This window comes from Amblyraja radiata, chromosome 25 (genome assembly GCF_010909765.2).
Source record: "Amblyraja radiata isolate CabotCenter1 chromosome 25, sAmbRad1.1.pri, whole genome shotgun sequence".
Classification (NCBI taxonomy): domain Eukaryota; kingdom Metazoa; phylum Chordata; class Chondrichthyes; order Rajiformes; family Rajidae; genus Amblyraja; species Amblyraja radiata.
This window is the reverse complement of record NC_045980.1, coordinates 36,709,092-36,731,030: the sequence shown is the minus strand read 5'-3', so window position 1 is coordinate 36,731,030 and position 21,939 is coordinate 36,709,092. Positions and strand designations below refer to the sequence as shown.

The window sequence follows — 21,939 nt, the reverse complement described above, 5'->3', positions numbered from 1 at the left end:
TACACACACACGTACACACGCACGTACACACACACACACACACACGCACACACACAAGTACACACACACGTACACACACACGTACACGTACACACACACGTACACGTACACAAACATTAAACTGCCAGAATGAGAGGATCTGTTCAAAATGATCTAAAAACGACTGTCGTTAATCAGTTTGATGTGTTTACAGATTAAAACACACTGGGAGATGAATAAACAAAGCCCTTTAATCCCCACGATGGGAGATTATGGTCTAGTGACAGCTTGGAATTATTGTAAAGAAAAATAACTTGTGGCATTGACACGTCTGTGAGAGAGAGCACGGGTAGATGAGGGAATGTCACGGCTGTGAGGATCTAACCCCCCCCCCCCCTCCCCCAGATACTACCCCTCACCCAACCCCCCCCCAGATACCACCCCTCTCCCACCCCCCCCCCCTCCCCCAGATACTACCCCTCACCCACACGCCAGGACCCGCTGACCTGCAGGACTTTGGGAAGTGGGAGGAAACAAGAGCACCCGGGGAAACCAACGCGGTCACGGAGAGAGCGGGCAAAATAGTAACGGACTGACGGACAGCACCCGAGGTCAAGATCAAACCCGGGTGTCTGGCTTGGTGAGGCAGCAGCTCCACCCGCTGCACCGTCCTGCAAGGCTCGGAGATAACTCAGACCTGCCTCGTACAGACCTGTCTGAACCCGACACGTCACCTATCCATGTTCTCCACAGATGCTGCCTGACCCACTGAGTTACTCCAGTTACTACCTCACAGAGCCAGAGACCCCGATTCACGAGTGGAGGGAATGGTAGGGGGGGAGGGGAGAGAAGGAGAGGGGCAAGGAGGGGAAGGTAGGGGGGGGGAGGGGAGGGGAGGGGAGAGGAGGGGAGGGGAGGGGAGGGGAGGGGAGGGGAGGGGAGGGGAGGGGAGGGGAGAGGAGGGGAGGGGAGGGGAGGGGAGGGGAGGGGAGGGAGGGGAGGGGAGGGGAGGGGAGGGGGGGGGAGGGGAGGGGAGGGGAGGGGAGGGGAGGGGAGGGGAGGGGAGGGGAGGGGAGGGGAGAGAAGGAGAGGAAGGGATGATCGAACTATTGGAACAGGCCCTTCGGCCCACAATGTCCATGTCAGACTCAATGTTGAGTTAAACTAATCTCTGGCTGCAGGTGATCCATATCCCTCCATTGTCAGAGTGAGGCCCAGCATAAATTGAAGGAACAGCCTCATATTTCACTTGGGCAGTTTACACCCCAGCGGTATGAACATTGACTTCTCTAACTTCAATGCTTTCCCTCTCTCTCCATCCCCATCCCAGTTCTCCCACCAGTCTGACTGCCCCCTGATGACATTTTATCCGTTACCTTCTCCCAACGAACAACGATCTTTTCCACATTTTCCTTGATATCCATCCCCTTTGGTGTCTCCTTCTCACACCTTACACTTCCTTATCTCTGTATATCCCCCTCTCCTCTGAAGAAGGGTCTAGACCCGAAAAGTCACCCGTTCATTCTCTCCAGAGATGCTGCCTGTCCCGGATGAGTTACTCCAGCATCTTGTGTCGATCTTCTCTCCGAACCCTGCTTGCTGTTGCTGGCCAACGCACACATTCTCCTCACAAATCACTCCGGACTTTCTAAGGGAGAGGGTGTAATGGTCGGAAGGGCAAGGGAAGGATTCTGAGCTTCAATGATCAGGCTAGATGTTCCCCATATTACAGGCTGTGTCTGCCTGACCCACTGGGCAGTCACTAGATTAAAGTAACATAGAAAATAGGTTCAGGAATAGGCCATTCGGCCCTTCCACCCAGCACTGCCATTCAATATAATCATGGCTGATCATCCAAAATCAGTACCCCGTTCCTGCTTTCTCCCCATATCCCTTGATTCCGTTAGCCCTAAGAGCTAAATTAAACTCTCTTGAAAACATCCAGTGAATCGGCCTCCACTGCCTTCTGTGGCAGAGAATTCCACAGATTCACAACTGCTCCAGTCTTTGACATTCCCATCCTGGGGTAAAGGTTGTGACTGTCTACCCTCTCTACGCCTCTCATTATTTAATAAACCTGTATCAGGTCTCCCCTCAGCCTCTGAGGCTCCAGAGTAAATTATCCGAGTCTGTCCAACCTCCCCCTGTAGCTGAAACCCTCGAATCCCGGCATCGTTCTGGTAAACCTTCATTTATTCGCACAGTTCAGAACCTTTTGCTTTCAAGTTTTGCATCCTAGTTTTGTGAAACAGTGGTTACCAGGCAACTGAACCACCCACTCACCAACGAGAGAGCAGATCTGACTTCCCATCTACCTTCTTCAAACCCCTTGGACTATCTTTAATCGGGCTTGACCTTGCACTAAATGTTATTCCCTTTATCCTGTACCTGTCCACTATGGATGGCTTGATTAGTTCATAAGGTCATAAGTGATAGAAACATAGACATAGAAACATAGAAAATAGGTGCAGGAGTAGGCCATTCGGCCCTTCGAGCCTGCACCGCCATTCAATATGATCATGGCTGATCATCCAACTCAGTATCCTGTACCTGCCTTCTCTCCATACCCCCTGATCCCTTTAGCCACAAGGGCCACATCTAACTCCCTCATAAATATAGCCAATGAACTGTGGCCTCAACTACCTTCTGTGGCAGAGAATTCCACAGATTCACCACTCTCTGTGTGTAAAATGATTTTCTCATCTCGGTCCTAAAGGATTTCCCCTTTATCCTTAAACTGTGACCCCATGTTCTGGACTTCCCCAACATCGGGAACAATCTTCCTGCATCTCGTCTGTCCAACCTCTTAAGAATTTTGTAAGTTTCTATAAGATCCCCCCTCAATCTTCTAAATTCTAGCGAGCACAAGCCGAGTCTATCCAGTCTTTCTTCATATGAAAGTCCTGACATCCCAGGAAACAGTCTGGTGATAGAAGCAGAATTAGGCCATTCGGCCCATCAAGTCTATTCCGCCATTCGATCATGGCTGATCTATCTCTCCCTCCTAACCCCATTCCCCTGCCTTCTCCCTGTAATCTCTGACACCCGCACTAATCAACAATCTATCTATCTCTGCCTTAGCCGTAATGGTGGATAGTCTTCCCGGCGGCTGGATCGCACGCAGCACAAGGTGTTGGACCGAACCTGGGACAATAAACTCAACTAACCCACTGTGTAAATAAACGCCAGAGCAGTCAGTAACAGTTGAAAGATGGGAAATAGATGATGAGTTATTCTTAACTCAGGCAAGGCCATCAATCATCGCATCAGCTCGACTTTATCTTCCACTCCCGTCCAGAATGTGAATGTTCTTCAGCACAGGATACCTGCCCCCCCCCCACCCCCCACCCCCTGGTGCCCTGAATGTGACCCTGCACCCACCAACCTTAAACCCCCTGCCCCCCCCACCCATCTCCCCAGTTTAGTTTGGAAATACATCATGTAAACAGACCCTTCGGCCCATCAAGTCCACACTGACTCTCCACCATCCATTCACACTATCCCAGTTTCTCATCCACTCCATACACACTAGGGGGCAATTTACAGAGGGCCGATTAACCTACAAACCCGCACGTCTGTGTCCACCTGGTACCTGCCAAGCTCTGTCCTGCCTCTCCCCTCCCCCCCCCCCCCCCCCACCACCACCAGTCTGAACAAGGGTCTCAACCTGGAACGTCACCCATTCCTTCTCTCCAGAGATGCTGCCTGTCCTGCTGAGTTACTCCAGCACTCGGTGTCTATCTTCGGTTTAAACCAGCGCCTGCAGTTCCTTCCTGCACGCACCACATTGGTTGAAGGCAAACAGTAAGTATCTCACATTGAACCTGGACTCCAGTTCATGTCTGTTGTTGTCACGTGTACAGTGGAAGGTTTTGTTTTTCATGTTCAAATCAGATCACGCTAGACAGAAATACATTCACGTATAAACTGGAGTACAATAGGTAAACATAGAAAATAGGTGCAGGAGTAGGCCATTCGGCCCTTCGAGCCTGCACCGCCATTCAATATGATCATGGCTGATCATCCAACTCAGTATCCCATCCCTGCCTTCTCCCCATATCCCCTGATCCCTTTAGCCACAAGGGCCACATCTAACTCCCTCTTAAATATAGCCAATGAACTGTGGCCTCAACTACCTTCTGTGGCAGAGAATTCCACAGATTCACCACTCTCTGTGTGAAAAATGTTTTCCTCATCTCGGTCCTAAAAGATTTCCCCCTTATCCTTAAACTGTGACCCCTTGTTCTGGACTTCCCCAACATCGGGAACAATCTTCCTGCATCTAGCCTGTCCAACCCCTTAAGAATTTTGCACGTTTCTATAAGATAGACACAAAAAGCTGGAGTAACTCAGCGGGTCAGGCAGCATCTGTGGAGAGAAGGAATGGGTGATATTTTGTGTCAAGACTACATCTTCGGGTCTGAAGAAGGATCTCGCCCCAAAACGTCACCCATTCCTTCTCCCCAGAGACACTGCCAGACCCGCAGAGTTCCTCCAGCTTTTTGTGTCTATCTTCTGCAGTTTATAGTGGTCAGTGCTGTCTCTGGACATGGAGTCGTGTAGGGGACAGACCCAATGCTGGAGTTCAGGACAGGTTGGCTTTAATGGACCAGAGGGAATGTCACAAGCCCAGTTGCCTCTGCCCAACATCGTGTATGTGTTCAGACAGAGCTTGCAGTGGGACCCACACACTGCGCCCTTCCTCCTGCGGCCACTAGACGGCGCAATTGAATCACAAAGTTGAAACAGAGCTGGAATTTGTTTAAAAAAAGTCACAGAGTAACTCAGCGGGTCAGGCAGCATCTGTGGAGAACATAGATAGGTGACGTTTCACAGAGTGCTGGAGTAACTCAGCGGGTCAGGCAGCATCTGTGGGGAACATGGATAGGTGACGTTTCACAGAGTGCTGGAGTAACTCAGCGGGTCAGGCAGCATCTGTGGAGAACATGGATAGGTGACGTTCGCTGAAGAAGAATCCTGACCCAAAACGTCACCTACCCAATCTGGAGGTGTGTGTGTGTGTGTGTGTGTTTTCACACTTCTGTGCCTCTTGCCCGATGGGAGAGGGGAGAAGAGGGAGTGGCCGGGGGTGAGACTGGTCCTCGATGATGCTGCTGGCCTTGTCGAGGCAGCGTGAGGTGTAAATGGAGTCGATGGAAGGGAGGTTGGTTTGTGTGATGGTCTGGGCTGCGTCCACAATTCTCTGCACAACACACATGCAGGAACTGCGCAGCATATGGTGCATCTCATCTGTACGGGGGCCCTCACCTGTACGGAGTGGCACACCTGTACGGAGTGGCACACCTGTATGGAGTGGCACACCTGTACGGAGTGGAAAACCTGTACGGAGTGGAACACCTGTACGGAGTGGAACACCTGTACAGAGTGGAACACCTGTAGGGGATGTCTCACCTGTACGGAGTGTCTCACCTGTACGGGGGGCTCACCTGTACAGGACGCCTCACCTGTACAGGACGCCTCACCTGTATGGAACACTTCACCTTGGCGCAGACTGCGCTGCAGCCTATAAAGAACAAACCGCCAATGTATGTAGAACAAGGTTTGACAAATGAGATGAATGTCCATTCACTGTTCAGGGTTGTCCCACATTGACCACAACTGCAAACACAACTCTCTGCCATCAGGTCAAATACTGTGGATGGATCTCCACATCCACTCGACACCAGGCCAGGGCTTAACAAATCATCCTGAACACATCCCTCTGTAGAGGAGTCCCGGCACAAAACACCACCTCGCCAGACGCTGCCTGACCCCGAGTTCCTCCTGCACTTTGTTCTGCTCAAGAATCTGGCATCTGCAGTTCATAAGGTCATAGGGGATAGGAGCAGAATTAGGCCATTCGGCCCATCAAGTCTACTCCGCCATTCAATCATAGCTGATCTATCTCTCCCTCTTAACCCCATTCTCCTGCCTTCCCCCTGACACCCGCACTAATCAAGAATCTATCTATCTCTGCCTTAAATATATCCATTGACTTGTGGCCTCCACAGCCGTCTGTGGCAAAGAATTCCACAGATTCACCACCCTCTGACTAAAGAAATTCCTCCTCATCTCCTTCCTAAAAGAACATCCTTTAACTCTGAGGCTGTGACCTCTAGTCCTAGACTCTCCCACTAGTGGAAACATCCTCTCCACATCCACTCTATCCGGGCCTTTCACTATTCTGTACGTTTCAATGAGGTGTCCCCTCATTCTTCTAAACTCCAGCAAGTACAGGCCCAGTGCCGTCAAACACTCATCATAGGTTAACCCACCCATACCTGGGATCATTCTTGTAAACCTCCTCTGGACCCTCTCCAGAGCCAGTTCCTTGTCTCTCTCCCTCTTCCAAAGCAGCAAGTGTTAGAAGGGTCTCGACCCGAAACGTCACCTATTCCTTCGCTCCATAGATGCTGCTGCACCCGCTGAGTTCCTCCAGCATTTTTGTCTACCTTCGATTTTTCCAGCATCTGCAGTTCCTTCTTGTTTAAGTGTCGTGTATCGTGTCGGTGTCACAGATACAAGGAGTCGCAAGTGCTGGGATCTTGAGCAAAAAGCACAAGGTTGCTGGAGGAGCTGAGCGGGTCAGGCAGCAACTCTGGAGAAACATTGTTCGTTTGTTGTTACACTTGGTGGTTGCAAGTTCCCGTTATTCCATTTACCAAGTAGATGGGGTGAGACTGACTTGACAACAATTTAAACTTGGAATTGAAACCATGTAACACAGAGCCTGAGCATTAATCAGGGGAAAGCTCATTCAGATTCACATGTAAATGCATCTACTCTGGTTGCAAGTCAGTAATTTCTACATAATAATTAATTCAATAATCCAGGCTTCTTGTTCTGAGACAGACACAGAATGCTGGAGTAACTCAGCGCGTGGGACGGGCAGCATCTGTGGAGAGAAGGAATGGGTGACGGTTCGGGTTGAGTCTGAAGAAGGGTCTCGGCCCAAAACGTCACCCATTCCTTCTCTCCACAGATGCTGCCTGTCCCACGCGCTGAGTTACTCCAGCATTTTGTGTCTATCTTCGGTTTAAACCAGCATCTGCAGCTCCTTCCTTCCTGCACATTTCTTGATCAGCGATACAGTTAAACAACGGCCCCATCATCTCGACGGTGATTAGCTGCTGGGTTCAGGCAGTGTGCAGCCTCTCGCCACAGTGAGACATCACATCCCTGGCTGCTGGTTACAGCAACATGACCAGACCCCGGGGAGGGGGGCACACACTCTCTCACACACACTCACACACTCACACTCACGCACACACACACTCACACACTCACTCTCACACTCACACACACTCACACATACACTCTCATACACACACACTCACACACACTCACACACACTCACACTCACACTCTCATACACACTCTCTCACACACACACACACACTCACACTCTCATACACACACTCTCTCACACACACACACTCATACTCACACTCACGCACACTCACACTCACACACACACTCACGCACTCACACTCACGCACACACACACTCTCATACACACACTCTCATACACACACTCTCACTCACGCACTCACACTCACGCACACACACACTCTCATACACACACTCTCTCACACACTTTCACACTCACACACACTCTCACACTCACACACAAACACACTCTCATACACACACTCTCACTCTCACACACAAACACACACTCTCACACACACACACACACTCTCATACACACACTCTCACTCACACACGCACGCACACACTCTCGTTCGCTCACGCACACATGCAGACATGTCCACACGCAGACACACACACTTTCACACACTCTCCCTCTCACCCTCACATGCACTCCACCATTCCCCCCTTGCACACGCACTCTCTCTGTCTCTCACACTCACTGACGGGTCGGACAAGGAATGAGCGAGTGTGTCCACAGTCACCTCACCCAGTGACACAAACTGCCCACAGACAGAGAGATGCGTTTGGTAGTTCGGACACAAGATCCCAGCCACAGCCCGCACCCTGCACTGCACTGGGGGGGGGGGGGGGGAAGAGGGGAGGGGGGGGGGGGGGGGGGGGGGGAGAGGTGGGGGGGGGAGAGAGGGGGGGGGGGGGAGAGGGGGGGGGGAGAGAGGGGCCGGGGCTGCTACAGGTTGCGAGTCCTGGCGCCGCTCATCGGCTCCGCGCCGCAAACACCCCCCCCCCCCCCACACACCCAATAACCCCACACACAACACCACCCCCACCCCCCACACACAACACCACCCCCACCCCCAGGGTCCCTGCACCACGGGCGCCGGGAGGGAGGGAGGGGGTGAGACGGGGGGGGGGGGGGGGGGTTGAGGTTTGGGGTGGGGGGGGTGTAGGCAGAGAGGGGGGGGGGACGGGGGGGACAGGGAGGGGGGGGGGGGGGGGGGTGAGGACTCACCGTGGCCGCGGGGTTGTGGGGGTCCCAGGCCGGCGGTGCGGCGGCTCCAGACCGGGAGAGAAGCGGCAACAAGATCAGCAACAACATCGTCCACAACAGGTCCCGCTCCCGCCCGTCACATCCCCGGCCCCGCTACAGCCCAGCCCAGCCTAGACCAGCCTAGACCAGCCCAGCCCTCCCCCCGGGACACACGCCCGCCCCCACCCCCCACACACACACACACCGGCAACCGGACACTGGGAGGGAGAGGGAGAGAGAGAGAAGGAGGGAGGGAGAGGGAAAAGATGGGGAGAGAGAGAGGTGGAGAAAGAGGCGGAGAGAGAGAGAGAAGGGGGGGAGGAGAGAGAGCGGGGCAGGGGGGGGGGGCGGTGAGGGGGTCACGCAGACAGTACAGCACAGGAACAGGCCCTTCGGCCCACAATGTCCGTGTTGGACATGACACCAAGTTAGACTAATCCCCTCTGCCTGCACGTGATCCGTATCCCTCCATTCCCTCCATATCCATGTGCCTGTCTAAAAGCCTCTTAAACACCACGATCGTATCTGCCTCCAACCCCACCCCCACCCCCACCCCCACCGCCACAGCCACAGCCACAGCCACAGCCACAGCCACCTCCACCCCCACCCCTGGCAGCGCGTTCCAGGCACCCACCACCCTCTGTGTAAATAAAACCTCCCACCCTGGGGAAAGGTTCTGTCTATTACCGTCTGGTAGAGTTTGAAGAAAGGTCCCGACCCCAAACGTCACCTATCCATGTTCTCCACAGATGCTGCCTGACCCGCTGAGTTACTCCAGCACTTTGTGAAACGTCACCTATCCGTGTTCTCCACAGATGCTGCCTGACCCGCTGAGTTACTCCAGCACTTTGTGAAACGTCACCTATCCACCTTCTCCACAGATGCTGCCTGCATTAGAGAGAGGGAATTCGCTAATGAGGAGAGATTGGACTGATTGACTGTGGAGCAGTAGAGGTTTGAGTGTGGAGGGTTATGGGGAGAAGGCAGGAGAATGGGATTAGGAGGCAGAGATCAGCTATGAATGAATGGTGCAGTCAACTAGATGGGCCGAATGGCCCGATTCTATTCTTATAACATGTGAACGTGTGGCATACAATAAGTATATATATGTATGAGTCACAGAGTGTGGAAACAGGCCCTTCAGCCCAACTTGCCCACACCCAGGCTAGTAGTGGCCAGAGGATCTGGGGGGACAGAGGAACTGAAGGAAATCCACATTAGGCAGGAAATGGTATTGGATAGACTGATGGGACTGAAGGCTGATAAATCCCCAGGGCCTGATGGTCTGCATCCCAGGGTACTTAAGGAAGTGGGTCTAGAAATCGTGGATACATTGGTGATAATTTTCCAATGTTCTATAGATTCAGGATCAGTTCCTGTGGACTGGAGGGTAGCTAATGTTATCCCACTTTTTAAGAAAGGCGGGAGAGAGAAAACAGGGAATTATAGACCAGTTAGCCTGATATTGGTGGTGGGGAAGATGCTGGAGTCAATTACATAAGATGTAATAACCTCACGTTTGGATAGCAGTAACAGGATTGTTCCGAGTCAGCATGGATTTACGAAGGGGACATCATGCTTGACTAATCTTCTGGAATTTTTTGAAGATGTAACTAGGAAAATGGACAAGGGAGAGCCAGTGGATGTAGTGTACCTGGACTTTCAGAAAGCATTTGATAAGGTCCCACATAGGAGATTAGTGGACAAAATTAGGGCACATGGTATTGGGGGTAGAGTGCTGACATGGATAGAAAATTGGTTGGCAGACAGGAAACAAAGAGTAGGGATTAACGGGTCCTTTTCAGAATAGTAGGCAGTGACTAGTGGGGTACAGCAAGGCTCGGTGCTGGGACCGCAGCTATTTACAATATACATCAATGATTTGGATGAAGGGATTCAAAGTAACATTAGCAAATATGCAGATGACACAAAGCTGGGTGGCAGTGTGAACTGTGAGGAGGATGCTATGAGAATGCAGGGTGACTTGGACAGGTTGGGGGAGTGGGCAGATGCAGGTTAATGTGGATAAATGTGAGGTTATCACTTTGGTAGCAAAAACAGGAAGGCAGATTACTATCTAAATGGCGTCAAGTTCGGGAAGTACAACGGGATCTGGGGGTCCTTGTTCATCAGTCAATGAAAGTAAGCATGCAGGTACAGCAGGCAGTGAAGAAAGCAAATGGCATGTTGGCCTTTATAACAAGAGGAATTGAATATAGGAGCAAAGAGGTCCTTCTGCAGTTGTACAGAGCCCTAGTGAGACCACACCTGGAGTATTGTGTGCAGTTTTGGTCCCCTAATTTGAAGAAGGACATTCTTGCTATTGAGGGAGTGCAGCGTAGGTTTACAAAGTTAATTTCCGGGATGGCGGGACTGTCATATGCTGAGAGAATGGAGCGGCTGGGCTTGTATACTCTGGAGTTTAGAAGGATGAGAGGAGATCTCATTGAAACATATAAGATTATTAAGGGTTTGGACACACTAGAGGCAGGAAACATGTTCCCGATGTTGGGGGAGTCCAGAACCAGGGGCCACAGTTTAAGAATAAGGAGACGAGGAAACATTTTTTCACGCAGAGAGTTGTGAGTGTGGAATGCTCTGCCTCAGAGGGCGGTGGAGGCAGGTTCTCTGGATGCTTTTGAGAGAGAGCTTGATAGGGCTCTTAAAGATAGTGGAGTCAGGAGATATGGGGAGAAGGCAGGAACGGGGTACTGATTGGGGATGATCAGCCATGATCACATTGAATGGCAGTGCTGGCTTGAAGGACCGAATGGCCTACTCCTGCACCTATTGTCTATTGTCACCCGCCAACATGTTCCACCTGCCTGCGCTTGGTCCATATCCCTCCAAACCTGTCCTATCCATGTACCTGTCCAACTGTTTCTTAAACATTGGTATAGTCCCAGCCTCAACTACCTCCTCAGGCAGCTTGTTCCATACACCCACCACCCTTTGTGTGAAAAAGTTACCCCTCAGATTCCTATTAAATCTTTTCCCCTTCATCTTGAACCTGTGACCTCTGGTCCTCGATTCCCCTACTCGGGGCAAGAGATTCTGTGCATCTACCCGATCTATTCCTCTCATGATTTTATACACCTCTATAAGATCACCCCTCATTCACAGAGTGCTGGAGTAACTCAGCAGGTCAGGCAGCATCTGTGGAGAACATGGATAGGTAATGTTTCGGTTCAAGGTCCTTCTTTAGACTGAGAGTCAGGGGAGAGGGAAACTAGAGATTTGGAAGGGTCTGTGATAGGAGCAGAGGTCTCTTGTAGCATCTTCATACATTCTCAGCTGGGTGATGGCAGATGTCTTGGTGACATTTATTGCACAATTGAGCAGAGATTTAGAAGCAGCTTAACACTAAGTACTTGGTTTATTTTTGTAATAGGTGACGTTTTGGGTCAAGATTCTTCTTCAGACCTGAAAACGTCATCTGTTCCTTTCATAAGGGCATGTAATAGGAGTAGAATTAGGCCATTCGGCCCATCAAGTCTACTCTGACATTCAATCTCGGCTGGTCTATCTCTCCCTCCTCACCCCATTCTCCTGCCGTCTCCCCATAACACCTGTCATAGCAAATAGGTGCTGGAGAAGGCCATTCGGCCCTTCGAGCCTGCACCGCCATTCAATATGATCATGGCTGATCATCCAACTCAGTATCCTGTACCTGCCTTTTCTCCATACCCCCTGATCCCTTTAGCCACAAGGGACACATCTAACTCGCTCTTAAATATAGCCAATGAACTGGCCTCAACTACCTTCTGTGGCAGAGAATTCCAGAGATTCACCACTCTCTGTCAAAGGTTCAAATGTCTGTTTATTGTCACAATAAACAGACATCCCAATTAAGGTACAGTGAAACTCGATTTACCATGCAGCCATACTAAAAAATAGGAACAAGACACCCAACTACATAAAAGTTAACATAAGTATCCACCACAGTGGATTGCCCATATTCCCCACAGTGATGGAAGGCAATAAAGTTGTAACTTCCTCTTTATTCTCCTGCTTTCGGGGCAGTGGAACCATCCGTAGTCGGGACGATCGAAGCCCCTGCGTCGGGACGATCGAAGCTCCCGTGATCGGGCGGTAGAAGCTCCTGCGGCCTGGAGCTCCCGATGTCGGTCGCTAATCAGGGACCGCCAGCTCCACGATGTTAAGTCCGCAGGCTCCCGCGGTTGGAGCTCCCGAAGTTGATCTCCAGCAAGAGGCCGCCAGCTCCACGATGTTAGGCCGCAGTGCGGACGGAGATACGATACTGAAAAAACATTGCATCTCCGTCGAGGTAAGTTTCCCCCAACCCTCCTTCCCCCCACCCCCACCCCCCAACATAAAACAAGCTAAAGTACACTAAAACATACATTTAACACATCCAGTAAAACAACAAAGGACAAGACAGACTGTTGGCGGGGCGGCCGATGATACAATCTATCTATCTCGACTTTAAAAATATCCACTGACTTGTGGCCTCCACAGGCAAAGAATTCCACAGATTCACCACCCTCTGACTACAGAGATGCTGCCTGCTGCCTGTCCCGCTGAGTTACTCCAGCACTTTGTGCCTATCTTCGGCTTCAGCCAGCATCTGCAGTTCCCTCCTGCACGCTTTCCTCTCCAATTGAAATCGCCTGCTCCGTTGAACTGGCAATAAAACTGCCCATGCAGCCCGGAGCTGTCTCAGTAACTAACCCCCTCTCCCCAGCCTTCCCCTCCCCTCTGTATTAGCATTCATGCCGAGCGCACGGTGTTTCAGGCAAGCACCTGCTGGCGTTTATTGATGGATGTCTCTGGGACCTGATGGTGATGTTTTCGATCTGATTCACGGAGCCTCTCTCCCTCTCTCTCTCTCTCTCCCTCTCTCCGCTCTCTCTAACACACTCCTCCACAAACACGACCCTCGCAAACTGCTGGAAATTGGAAATCTAACACAACCAGCTGGAGGTCAAACACTTCCCATCAATAAGCCTCTTCCATCCGTGCTGTTGGGGTGAGCGATGATTAATTACCTGGCGGACCAGGTCTCAGGTGGAGAGGAGGAGGGAACAGAGGCACCCCCCCCCCCCCCCCAACCCTCAGCCATGGTGGAGTCACCTCCTGAACAAACAAACCTGCTCTCACTCATTTACAACGTGGGTCTGCAGCGGGTAGAGCCGCTACTCGCGGCGCCAGAGACGCGGGTTCGATCCTGACCTCGGGTGCTGTCTGTCTGTGTGTGTAGTTTGAAACATAGACAATAGGTGCAGGAGTAGGCCATTCAGCCCTTCGAGCCAGACCCGCTATTCAATGCGATCACGGCTGATCATCCCCAATCAGTACCCCCGTTCCTGCTTATTCCCCATATCCCTTGATTCCGTTAGCCCCAAGAGCTAAATCTAACTCTCTCTTGAAAACATCCAGTGAATTGGCCTCCACTGCCTTCAGTGGCAGAGAATTCCACAGATTCACAACTCTCTGGGTGAAAAAGTTTTTCCTCATCTCAGTCCTACATGGCCGACCCCTTATTCTTAAACTGTGTGACCCCTGGTTCTGGACTCCCCCAACATGGGGAACAGTTTTCCTGCATCTAGCCTGCCCAATTCCAGAAGAATTTTAAATGCTTCTATATGTTCCGGTCTCATCCTTCTAAATTCCAGTGAATACAAGCTTGTCCCACCTGCCTGCGTCTGGCCCATATTCCTCCACACCTTTCCTATCAATGTTCCTGCCTCAACGACCTCCTCTGGCAGCTCTTCCACACAGACACAGGTGTTTAAGGTGAAGGGGGAAAGATTCAATAGGAACTTGAGGGGCAACTTTTTCACACAGAGGGTGGTGAGCTCCGGGCTGCCGGAGGAGCTAGCCGAGGCAGGTCATATTGAATGGCGGTGCTGGCTCAAAGGGCCAACTGGCCTATTGTCTATGTAGTGTAGATGGGGCATGTTGGTCAGCATAGATAAATGGGGCCGAAGGGCCTGTTTTTTGTTCTGTGTGACTCTGTGTCTGTGGAGACCGTGAGCTGTAGAGGCCCTACACTGAGCCAATCTGGTTTGGCAGCAGCTGAACGACGCATTCATCGCCAACACATCTGCAACAATTTATTTAGCCTAATGATGTTTTAATTGTTGAATCCCAGCAACGTTCCTCCTTCATTTAACCGTGTACCTGCTGGTTATTCCAACCTTGTTCCCAGCCTCCAGGCTCTGAAGATGTGTGAGAGACATCATCATTTAATCTGCACAGCCCTCAAAACGTTTACAAGTGCTTCAGGGCCAACAAACTGTCGACTAGTGCAGGAAGGAACTGCAGATGCTGGTTTAAACCGAAGGTAGACACAAAATGCTGGAGTAACTCAGCGGGACAGGCAGCGTCTCTGGAGAGAAGGAATGGGTGACATTTCAGGTCGAGGCCTTTCTTCAGACTCACAGACTATCAACCAGGCTGAACACTGCACGCAATCATGGCCAGCACGGTGGCGCAGTGCCAGGGACTCAGGTTCGATCCTGACTAAGGGTGCTGTCTGTAAGGAGTTTGCACCTTCTCCCCCGTGACCTGCGTGGGTTTTCTCCGGGTGCTCCGGTTTCCTCCCGCACTCCAAAGACGTGCAGGTTTGTAGGTTAATTGGCTTCGGTATAAATGTACAACATTGTTCCCAGTCTCCTGACAATTTCTGCATTTAAACAGCGAATCACCATCCCGACCCACAGGTTCTGATCCCGTCAGAAACTGCTGAATTCCCGGCATTTTCAGTTTTTATTTCCGATTTCCAGCATTTGATTTTACCCAGTTTTTCATTTGCTGCCGCAGAAAGTTGTTCTTGTTCTCCCGTGCTAAACATCTTCAAGCGGAGATTGTCAAGTTCTTGATTAGTGCGGGTGTCAGGAGTTATGGGGAGAATGAGGTTAGGAGGGAGAGATAGATCAGCCATGATTGAATGACGGAGTAGACTCGATGGGCCGAATGGCCTAATTCTGCTTCCATGACCTTATGGACTTGTGACCGGCAACGTGAGTAACATCTGGTTGTTCCTTGCAGCTGGAATGAGACGATAAGATCATAACACCTCAGCCCGGGATGCTTGGCCTGACCTCAGCACATCTGGAGCCGGCCAGTGAGTTTTACACATGAAGATATATCACACTGGACACAGTACATGCAGCTGCAGCCCCTGCAACACTGCAGTTAATGCATGAAACTGCACTGGGCCACAAACATGACTCCCTTCTGGAGTACCTCAGCGGGTCAGGCAGCATCTGTGGAGAACATGGATAGGTGACGTTTCACAGAGTTCTGGAGTAACTCAGCGGGTCAGGCAGCACCTGTGGAGAACATGGATACACAAAAATATCTCCCCGCTCCCAGACTGAAGAAGGTCCAGACTCGAAACGTCATCTGTCCTTTCCCTCTACACACGCTGCCTGACCCATTGAGTTCCTCCAATACTTTGTGTTTTGCTCAAGATTCCAGCATCTGCAGTTGTTCCCCTGAAGAAGGGCCTCGACCCGAGACATGACCCACTCCTTCTATCTCAAGTCAAGTCAAGTCAAGTTTATTCGTCACGTACACATACTAGATGTGCAGTGAAATGAAAAGTGGCAATGCTCGCGGACTTTGTGCAAAAAGACAAACAAACAAACAAACAAACAACCAAACAGAATGGAACAGAATCACATATTCTTTTACATATTAAATATTGTGGGCGGAAGGAAAAAGGGAAACAAAACAGCAATTTTTAAAAAAGCAGTAGAGTGGTTCAGTAAAGCTAGTCCCTGGTGAGATAGGCGTTTACAGTCCTAATGGCCTAGGGAAGAAACTCCTTCTCAACCTCTCCGTTCTCACAGCATGGCATGTCTTTGTCTATCTTTGGTGTAAAGCAACATTGCTGCAGTTGGCCAGATGGGACAGTGTGGAGGTGTTGGGCTGAAGGGCCTGTTTCCACACTGTGTGACTCTAAATGAACAATAACACAAGAGGGGGCTTGCTGCATCTGCAGGACGTTTGGAACGGAGCAGGAAGCTCTGGAACTCTGCGGTTATTTGATGCTGTACTGGAAGGTTCCTGTCCAAGGCATCAAGTGAAAAAGCAGATGCCACTCGACACGTCTATGGAGACACAAGACATCCAGCTCTGCCTGTGTACTGAGTCATTACACACCTGTGTCAGTCGCCACTGGAAGTTGGAGCGGAACTACAAGGATTGGCCTGTGGAAGTCCCAACATGTCCCACCGCTGGCCAGTAATGTTGGACGTGTTGTGGTTGTTCTTCCTACAGATGCTAAAGCAAAACACAGAGTGGAGCCGGGGCCAAGATTCGGGGTTTCTTTTCCGTTTTTAAGGATATTTTAAGGTCCTAAGAGATATGAGCAGAATTAGGCCATTTGGCCCATCGAGTCTACTCCGCCATTCAATCATGGCTGATCTATCTCTCCCTCCTAACCCCATTCTCCTGCCTTAGACAATAGACAATGGGTGCAGGAGTAGGCCATTCGGCCCTTCGAGTCAGCACCACCATTCAATGTGATCATGGCTGATCATCCACAATCAGTACCCCGTTCCTGCCTTCTCCCCGTATCCCCTGACACCCGCACTAATAAAGAATCTATCTATCTATGCCGTAAATATATCCACTGACTTGTGGCCTCCACAGCCGTCTGTGGCATAGAATTCCACAGATTCACCACCCTCTGGCTAAAGAAATTCCTCCTCATCTCCTTCCTAAAGGAACGTCCTTTAATTCTGAGGCTGTGCCCTCTAGTCCTAGACTCTTCCATTTTGTCAAGATTCCAAGCGCTGTCCACACTTGCCATTGATTCTGTTCCCAGCTCCTGTGTATTGGTCGGGCACCTCCAATGTTAGATGAAGGCAGACACAGAATGCTGGAGTAACTCAGCGGGACCGGCAGCATCTCTGGAGAGAAGGAACGGGTGACGTTTTGAATCGACCCAAAACGAGAGTCTGAAGAAGTGTCTCGACCCGAAACGTCACCCATCCCACCTCTCCAGAGATGCTGCCTGTCCCGCTCACTTACTCCAGCACTTTGCATCTATCTTCAGGCTAAACCAGCATCTGCAGTTCCTTCCTACTCCAATGCTAGGTGGACCTCTTATATCTGTTTTTATTCCATCTGTTGCAACTTTGACTCCGTTTACTTTGCTTATTCAACCACTTCCGTGCCGGTGGTAAACATTGATTAAATGACTTCATCTGGATCATTTGTTGCTGCAGGTATCTTGCATCTTAATGCAATTCATTTATCAGCGACTGGTTCTGCACAAGTTCCTCATTAGAGGCAAGCCAACACGTTATACATAGGTAGACACAACATGCTGGAGTAACTCAGCGGGACAGGCAGCATCTCTGGAGGGAAGGAATGGGTGACGTTTCAGACTGATGTCAGGGGAGGGGGCGGGACAGAGATAGAATGTAATCAGGGGACAGTCAGACTGGTGGGAGAACTGGGAATGGGGAGGTGATGGAGAGAGAGGGAAAGCAAGGGTTACTTGAAGTTAGAGAAGTCAATGTTCATACCGCTGGGGTGTAAACTGCCCAAGCGAAATATGAGGTGCTGTTCCTCCAATTTGCGCTGGGCCTCACTCTGACAATGGAGGAGGCCCCGGACAGAAAGGTCAGTGTGGGTACACAAAAATGCTGGAGAAACTCAGCGGGTGCAGCAGCATCTATGGAGCGAAGGAAATAGGTGACGTTTCGGGCCGAAACCCTTCTTCAGACTGATGGGGGGTGGGGTGGGGGGGGGGAGAAGGAAGGAAAAAGGGAGGAGGAGGAGGAGCCCGAGGGCGGGGGGATGGGAGGAGACAGCTCGAGGGTTAAGGAAGGGGAGGAGACAGCAAGGGCTAGCAAAACTGGGAGAATTCAATGTTCATGCCATCCAGACGCAAGCAACCCAGGCGGAATATGAGGTGCTGTTCCTCCAATTTCCGGTGTGGGAATGGGAGGGGGAGTTGAAGTGTTGAGCAAGCGGGAGATCAGGTAGGTTTAGGAGTGGAGGTGTTCAGCAATACAGTCGCCGAGCCTGCACTTGGCCTCGCCGATAATGTGAGGTAATCCATTTTGGTGGCAAAAACAGGAAAGTAGACTATTATCTAAATGGTGGCCGACTAGGAAAAGGGGAGATGCAGCGAGACCTGGGTGTCATGGTACACCAGTCATTGAAAGTGGGCATGCAGGTGCAGCAGGCAGTGAAGAAAGCGAATGGTATGTTAGCTTTCATAGCAAAAGGATTTGAGTATAGGAGCAGGGAGGTTCTACTGCAGTTGTACAGGGTCTTGGTGAGACCACACCTGGAGTATTGCGTACAGTTTTGGTCTCCAAATCTGAGGAAGGACATTATTGCCATAGAGGGAGTGCAGAGAAGGTTCACCAGACTGATTCCTGGGATGTCAGGACTGTCTTATGAAGAAAGGCTGGATAGACTTGGTTTATACTCTCTAGAATTTAGGAGATTGAGAGGGGATCTTATAGAAACTTACAAAATTCTTAAGGTTGCTCCCGATGTTGGGGAAGTCCAGGACAAGGGGTCACAGCTTAAGGATAAGGGGGAAATCCTTTAAAACCGAGATGAGAAGAACTTTTTTCACACAGAGAGTGGTGAATCCCTGGAACTCTCTGCCACAGAGGGTAGTCGAGGCCAGTTCATTGGCTATATTTAAGAGGGAGTTAGATGTGGCCCTTGTGGCTAAGGGGATCAGAGGGTATGGAGAGAAGGCAGGTACGGGATACTGAGTTGGATGATCAGCCATGATCATATTGAATGGCGGTGCAGGCTCGAAGGGCCGAATGGCCTACTCCTGCACCTAATTTCTATGTTTCTGCCCGAAACGTCGCCTATTTCCTTAGCTCCATAGAAGCTGCTGCACCCGCTGAGTTTCTCCAGCATTTTTGTGTATCCTGATAAGTCTAGTCTCAGCAGAGATGCTGGGGTCAGGGAAAGAGCGTTCACCTTGATCGTGGCCCTGTTTCCACACATCTTTCCACCACCACGCACACACAAGAAGCGACAAGACAGATGTCGGGACGTGTGCTCAGCTCTGTCTGAACAACTTCTAGTCTAAGAAAAGTCTGAAGAAGGGTTTCGGGCCGAAACGTTGCCCATTTCCTGCACCCGCTGAGTTTCTCCAGCATTTTTGTCTACCTTCGATTTTCCAGCATCTGCAGTTCCTTCTTAAAAACTTCTAGTCTAATGTGTGGACTCGATAAGAAGAAGCAGAGATGATTAATGTTGACCCATCACGGTGGCTGGCACGGTGGCGCAGCAGGTAGAGCTGCTGCCTCACAGCGCCGGAGACCCAGGTTCGATCCCGACTACGGGTGCTGTCTGTACGGAGTTTGCACGTTCTCCCCGTGACCTGCATGGGGTTTCTCCCAGACCTTTGGTACCCTCCCACACTCCAAAGACGTGCGGGTTTGTAATTGTTAATTGGCTTGGTGTAAATGTAAAAAATATCCTTCGTGTGTGTAGGATAGTGTTAATGTGCAGGGATCGCTGGTCGGCACAGACTGGGTGGGCCGAAGGGCCTACTGAATCTCTAAACTAAACTAAAAACCCTTAACTCTAATCACACTCAGAGCTGCAAGTTCACACAGACACCAGCATTTCCTTTAGAAATTGCATTTATTACATAATATCTTATTCCTACTGTATCTAACTACTTCCACAGACGGCTGTGGAGGCCACAAGTCAGTGGATATATTTAAGGCAGAGATAGATAGATTCTTGATTAGTGCGGGTGTCAGGGGTTATGGGGAGAAGGCAGGAGAATGGGGTTAAGAGGGAGAGATAGATCAGCCATGATTGAATGGCGGAGTAGACTTGATGGGCCGAATGGCCTAACTCTGCTCCTATCCCTTATGACCTGATGCCCCCAATTAAAGAAGATTTTTTAAGTGCCATAAATAGATTAACAGTCGGAGGAACTGCATTTATTTAGTTCCCATGTAGGGCAGACACAAGTGGCTCTGTATGTGAGAGTATACATGTTGGCTGTAGAATGACACTATCTTTATATTTGTGTGCAAGGACTGGAGACAGGAAGATTGCAGAAACAATTAGAGAGCCAGCACAACATCACAACAGCAATGATTCTGCGAGTGGTCATAATCCATCATACTACAAATATATCGTAGCCAATGAAGGAAGCCTCACAGGAGTTGGAAGTTAATTAAATGAATGGAGAAGTGACTGGTTTGAGGGATCCCCAGGGATGAGACATCAGGAACTCTGGACATCCCGATCAATATTTGCCGACCCGGATTGCAGTGGAGTTTGCCGATGATACACCACTCGGCTACATAGTAAACTGTGGGTGGGAGGGAGAGAGGTTTGGAGAGGATGTGGGCAGATTGATGCACGAGTCAAGTGTGTTCCATTCTCATCTGTACTGGGATCAGAACTATTACAGTCATACCTGCTGTAGCTTTACTGCAGCAACTCGATAAACAACCCGACTGTACAATAGCGACCAGCGTAATGAACTGATATAAAGTGCTGGAGTAACTCAGCGGGTCAGGCAGCATCATCGAAAAGTCCGGAGCCTTCTTCAGACCCTGAACGTCACCTATCCATGTTCTCCACAGATGCTGCCTGACCCGCTGAGTTACTCCAGCACTCTGTGAAACGTCACCTATCCATGTTCTCCACAGATACTACCTGACCCACTGAGTTACTCCAGCACTCTGTGAAACGTCACCTATCCAATGTTCTCCACAGATGCTGCCTGTCCAATGTATTCACTGGAATTTCGAAGGATGAGAGGGTATCTTATTGAAACATATAACATTCTTAAGGGTTGCACAGGCTAAAAGCAGGGGAAATGGTCCCCATGTTGGGGGAGTCCAGAACCAGGGGTCACACAGTTTAAGAATAAGGGGTCGGCCATTTAGGACTCAAGATGAGGAAAAACGTTTTCACCCAGAGAGTTGTGAATCTGTGAAATTCTCTGCTGCAGAAGGCAGTGGAGGCCAATTCACTAGATGTATTCAAGAGAGAGTTGGATATAGCTCTTAGGGCTAACGGAATCAAGGGATATGGGGGAGAAGGCAGGAACAGGGTACTGAATTTGGATGATCAGCCGTGATCATATTGAATGGCGGTGCTGGGTCGAAGGGCCGAATGACCTCCTCCTGCACCTATTTTCTATGATTCGCTGAGTTACTCCAGCATTTTGTGCCTATCTTTGGTGTAAATCTGCAACACATGACAGAAGTCTTTGATCTTAAGGTGCTGGAGTAACTCAGCGGGTCAGGCAGCATCTGTGGAGAACATGGATAGGTGACGTTTCACAGAGTGCTGGAGTAACTCAGCGGGTCAGGCAGCATCTGTGGAGAACATGGATAGGTGACGTTTCACAGAGTGCTGGAGTAACTCAGCGGGTGCAGCAGCATCTATGGAGCTAAGGAAATAGGTAACATTTCGGGCCGAAACCCTTCCGGGTTTCGGCCCGAAACGTTGCCTATTTCCAGAAGGGTTTCGGCCCGAAAGGTTGCCTATTTCCTTAGCTCCATAGATGCTGCTGCACCATAACTCAGTGGGTCAGGCAGCATCTG

General features: G+C 50.4%; 1 protein-coding gene across 1 annotated transcript in view; it reads right to left on the bottom strand.

The window, feature by feature from the left end:
- The window catches only part of mmp17 (matrix metallopeptidase 17), a 44,489-nt gene extending 29,016 nt beyond the window's left edge, over positions 1-15,473 (bottom strand). Inside the window, exons 1-2 of the mRNA XM_033043921.1 lie at positions 15,469-15,473; positions 8,384-8,515 (exon numbers count right to left, since the gene is read on the bottom strand). Of these exons, the coding sequence (XP_032899812.1) occupies positions 8,384-8,470 (87 nt within the window). The 5' untranslated portion in view covers positions 8,471-8,515; positions 15,469-15,473. The remainder of the gene's footprint in view (positions 1-8,383; positions 8,516-15,468) is intronic.
- Positions 15,474-21,939: the final 6,466 nt, after the last annotated feature.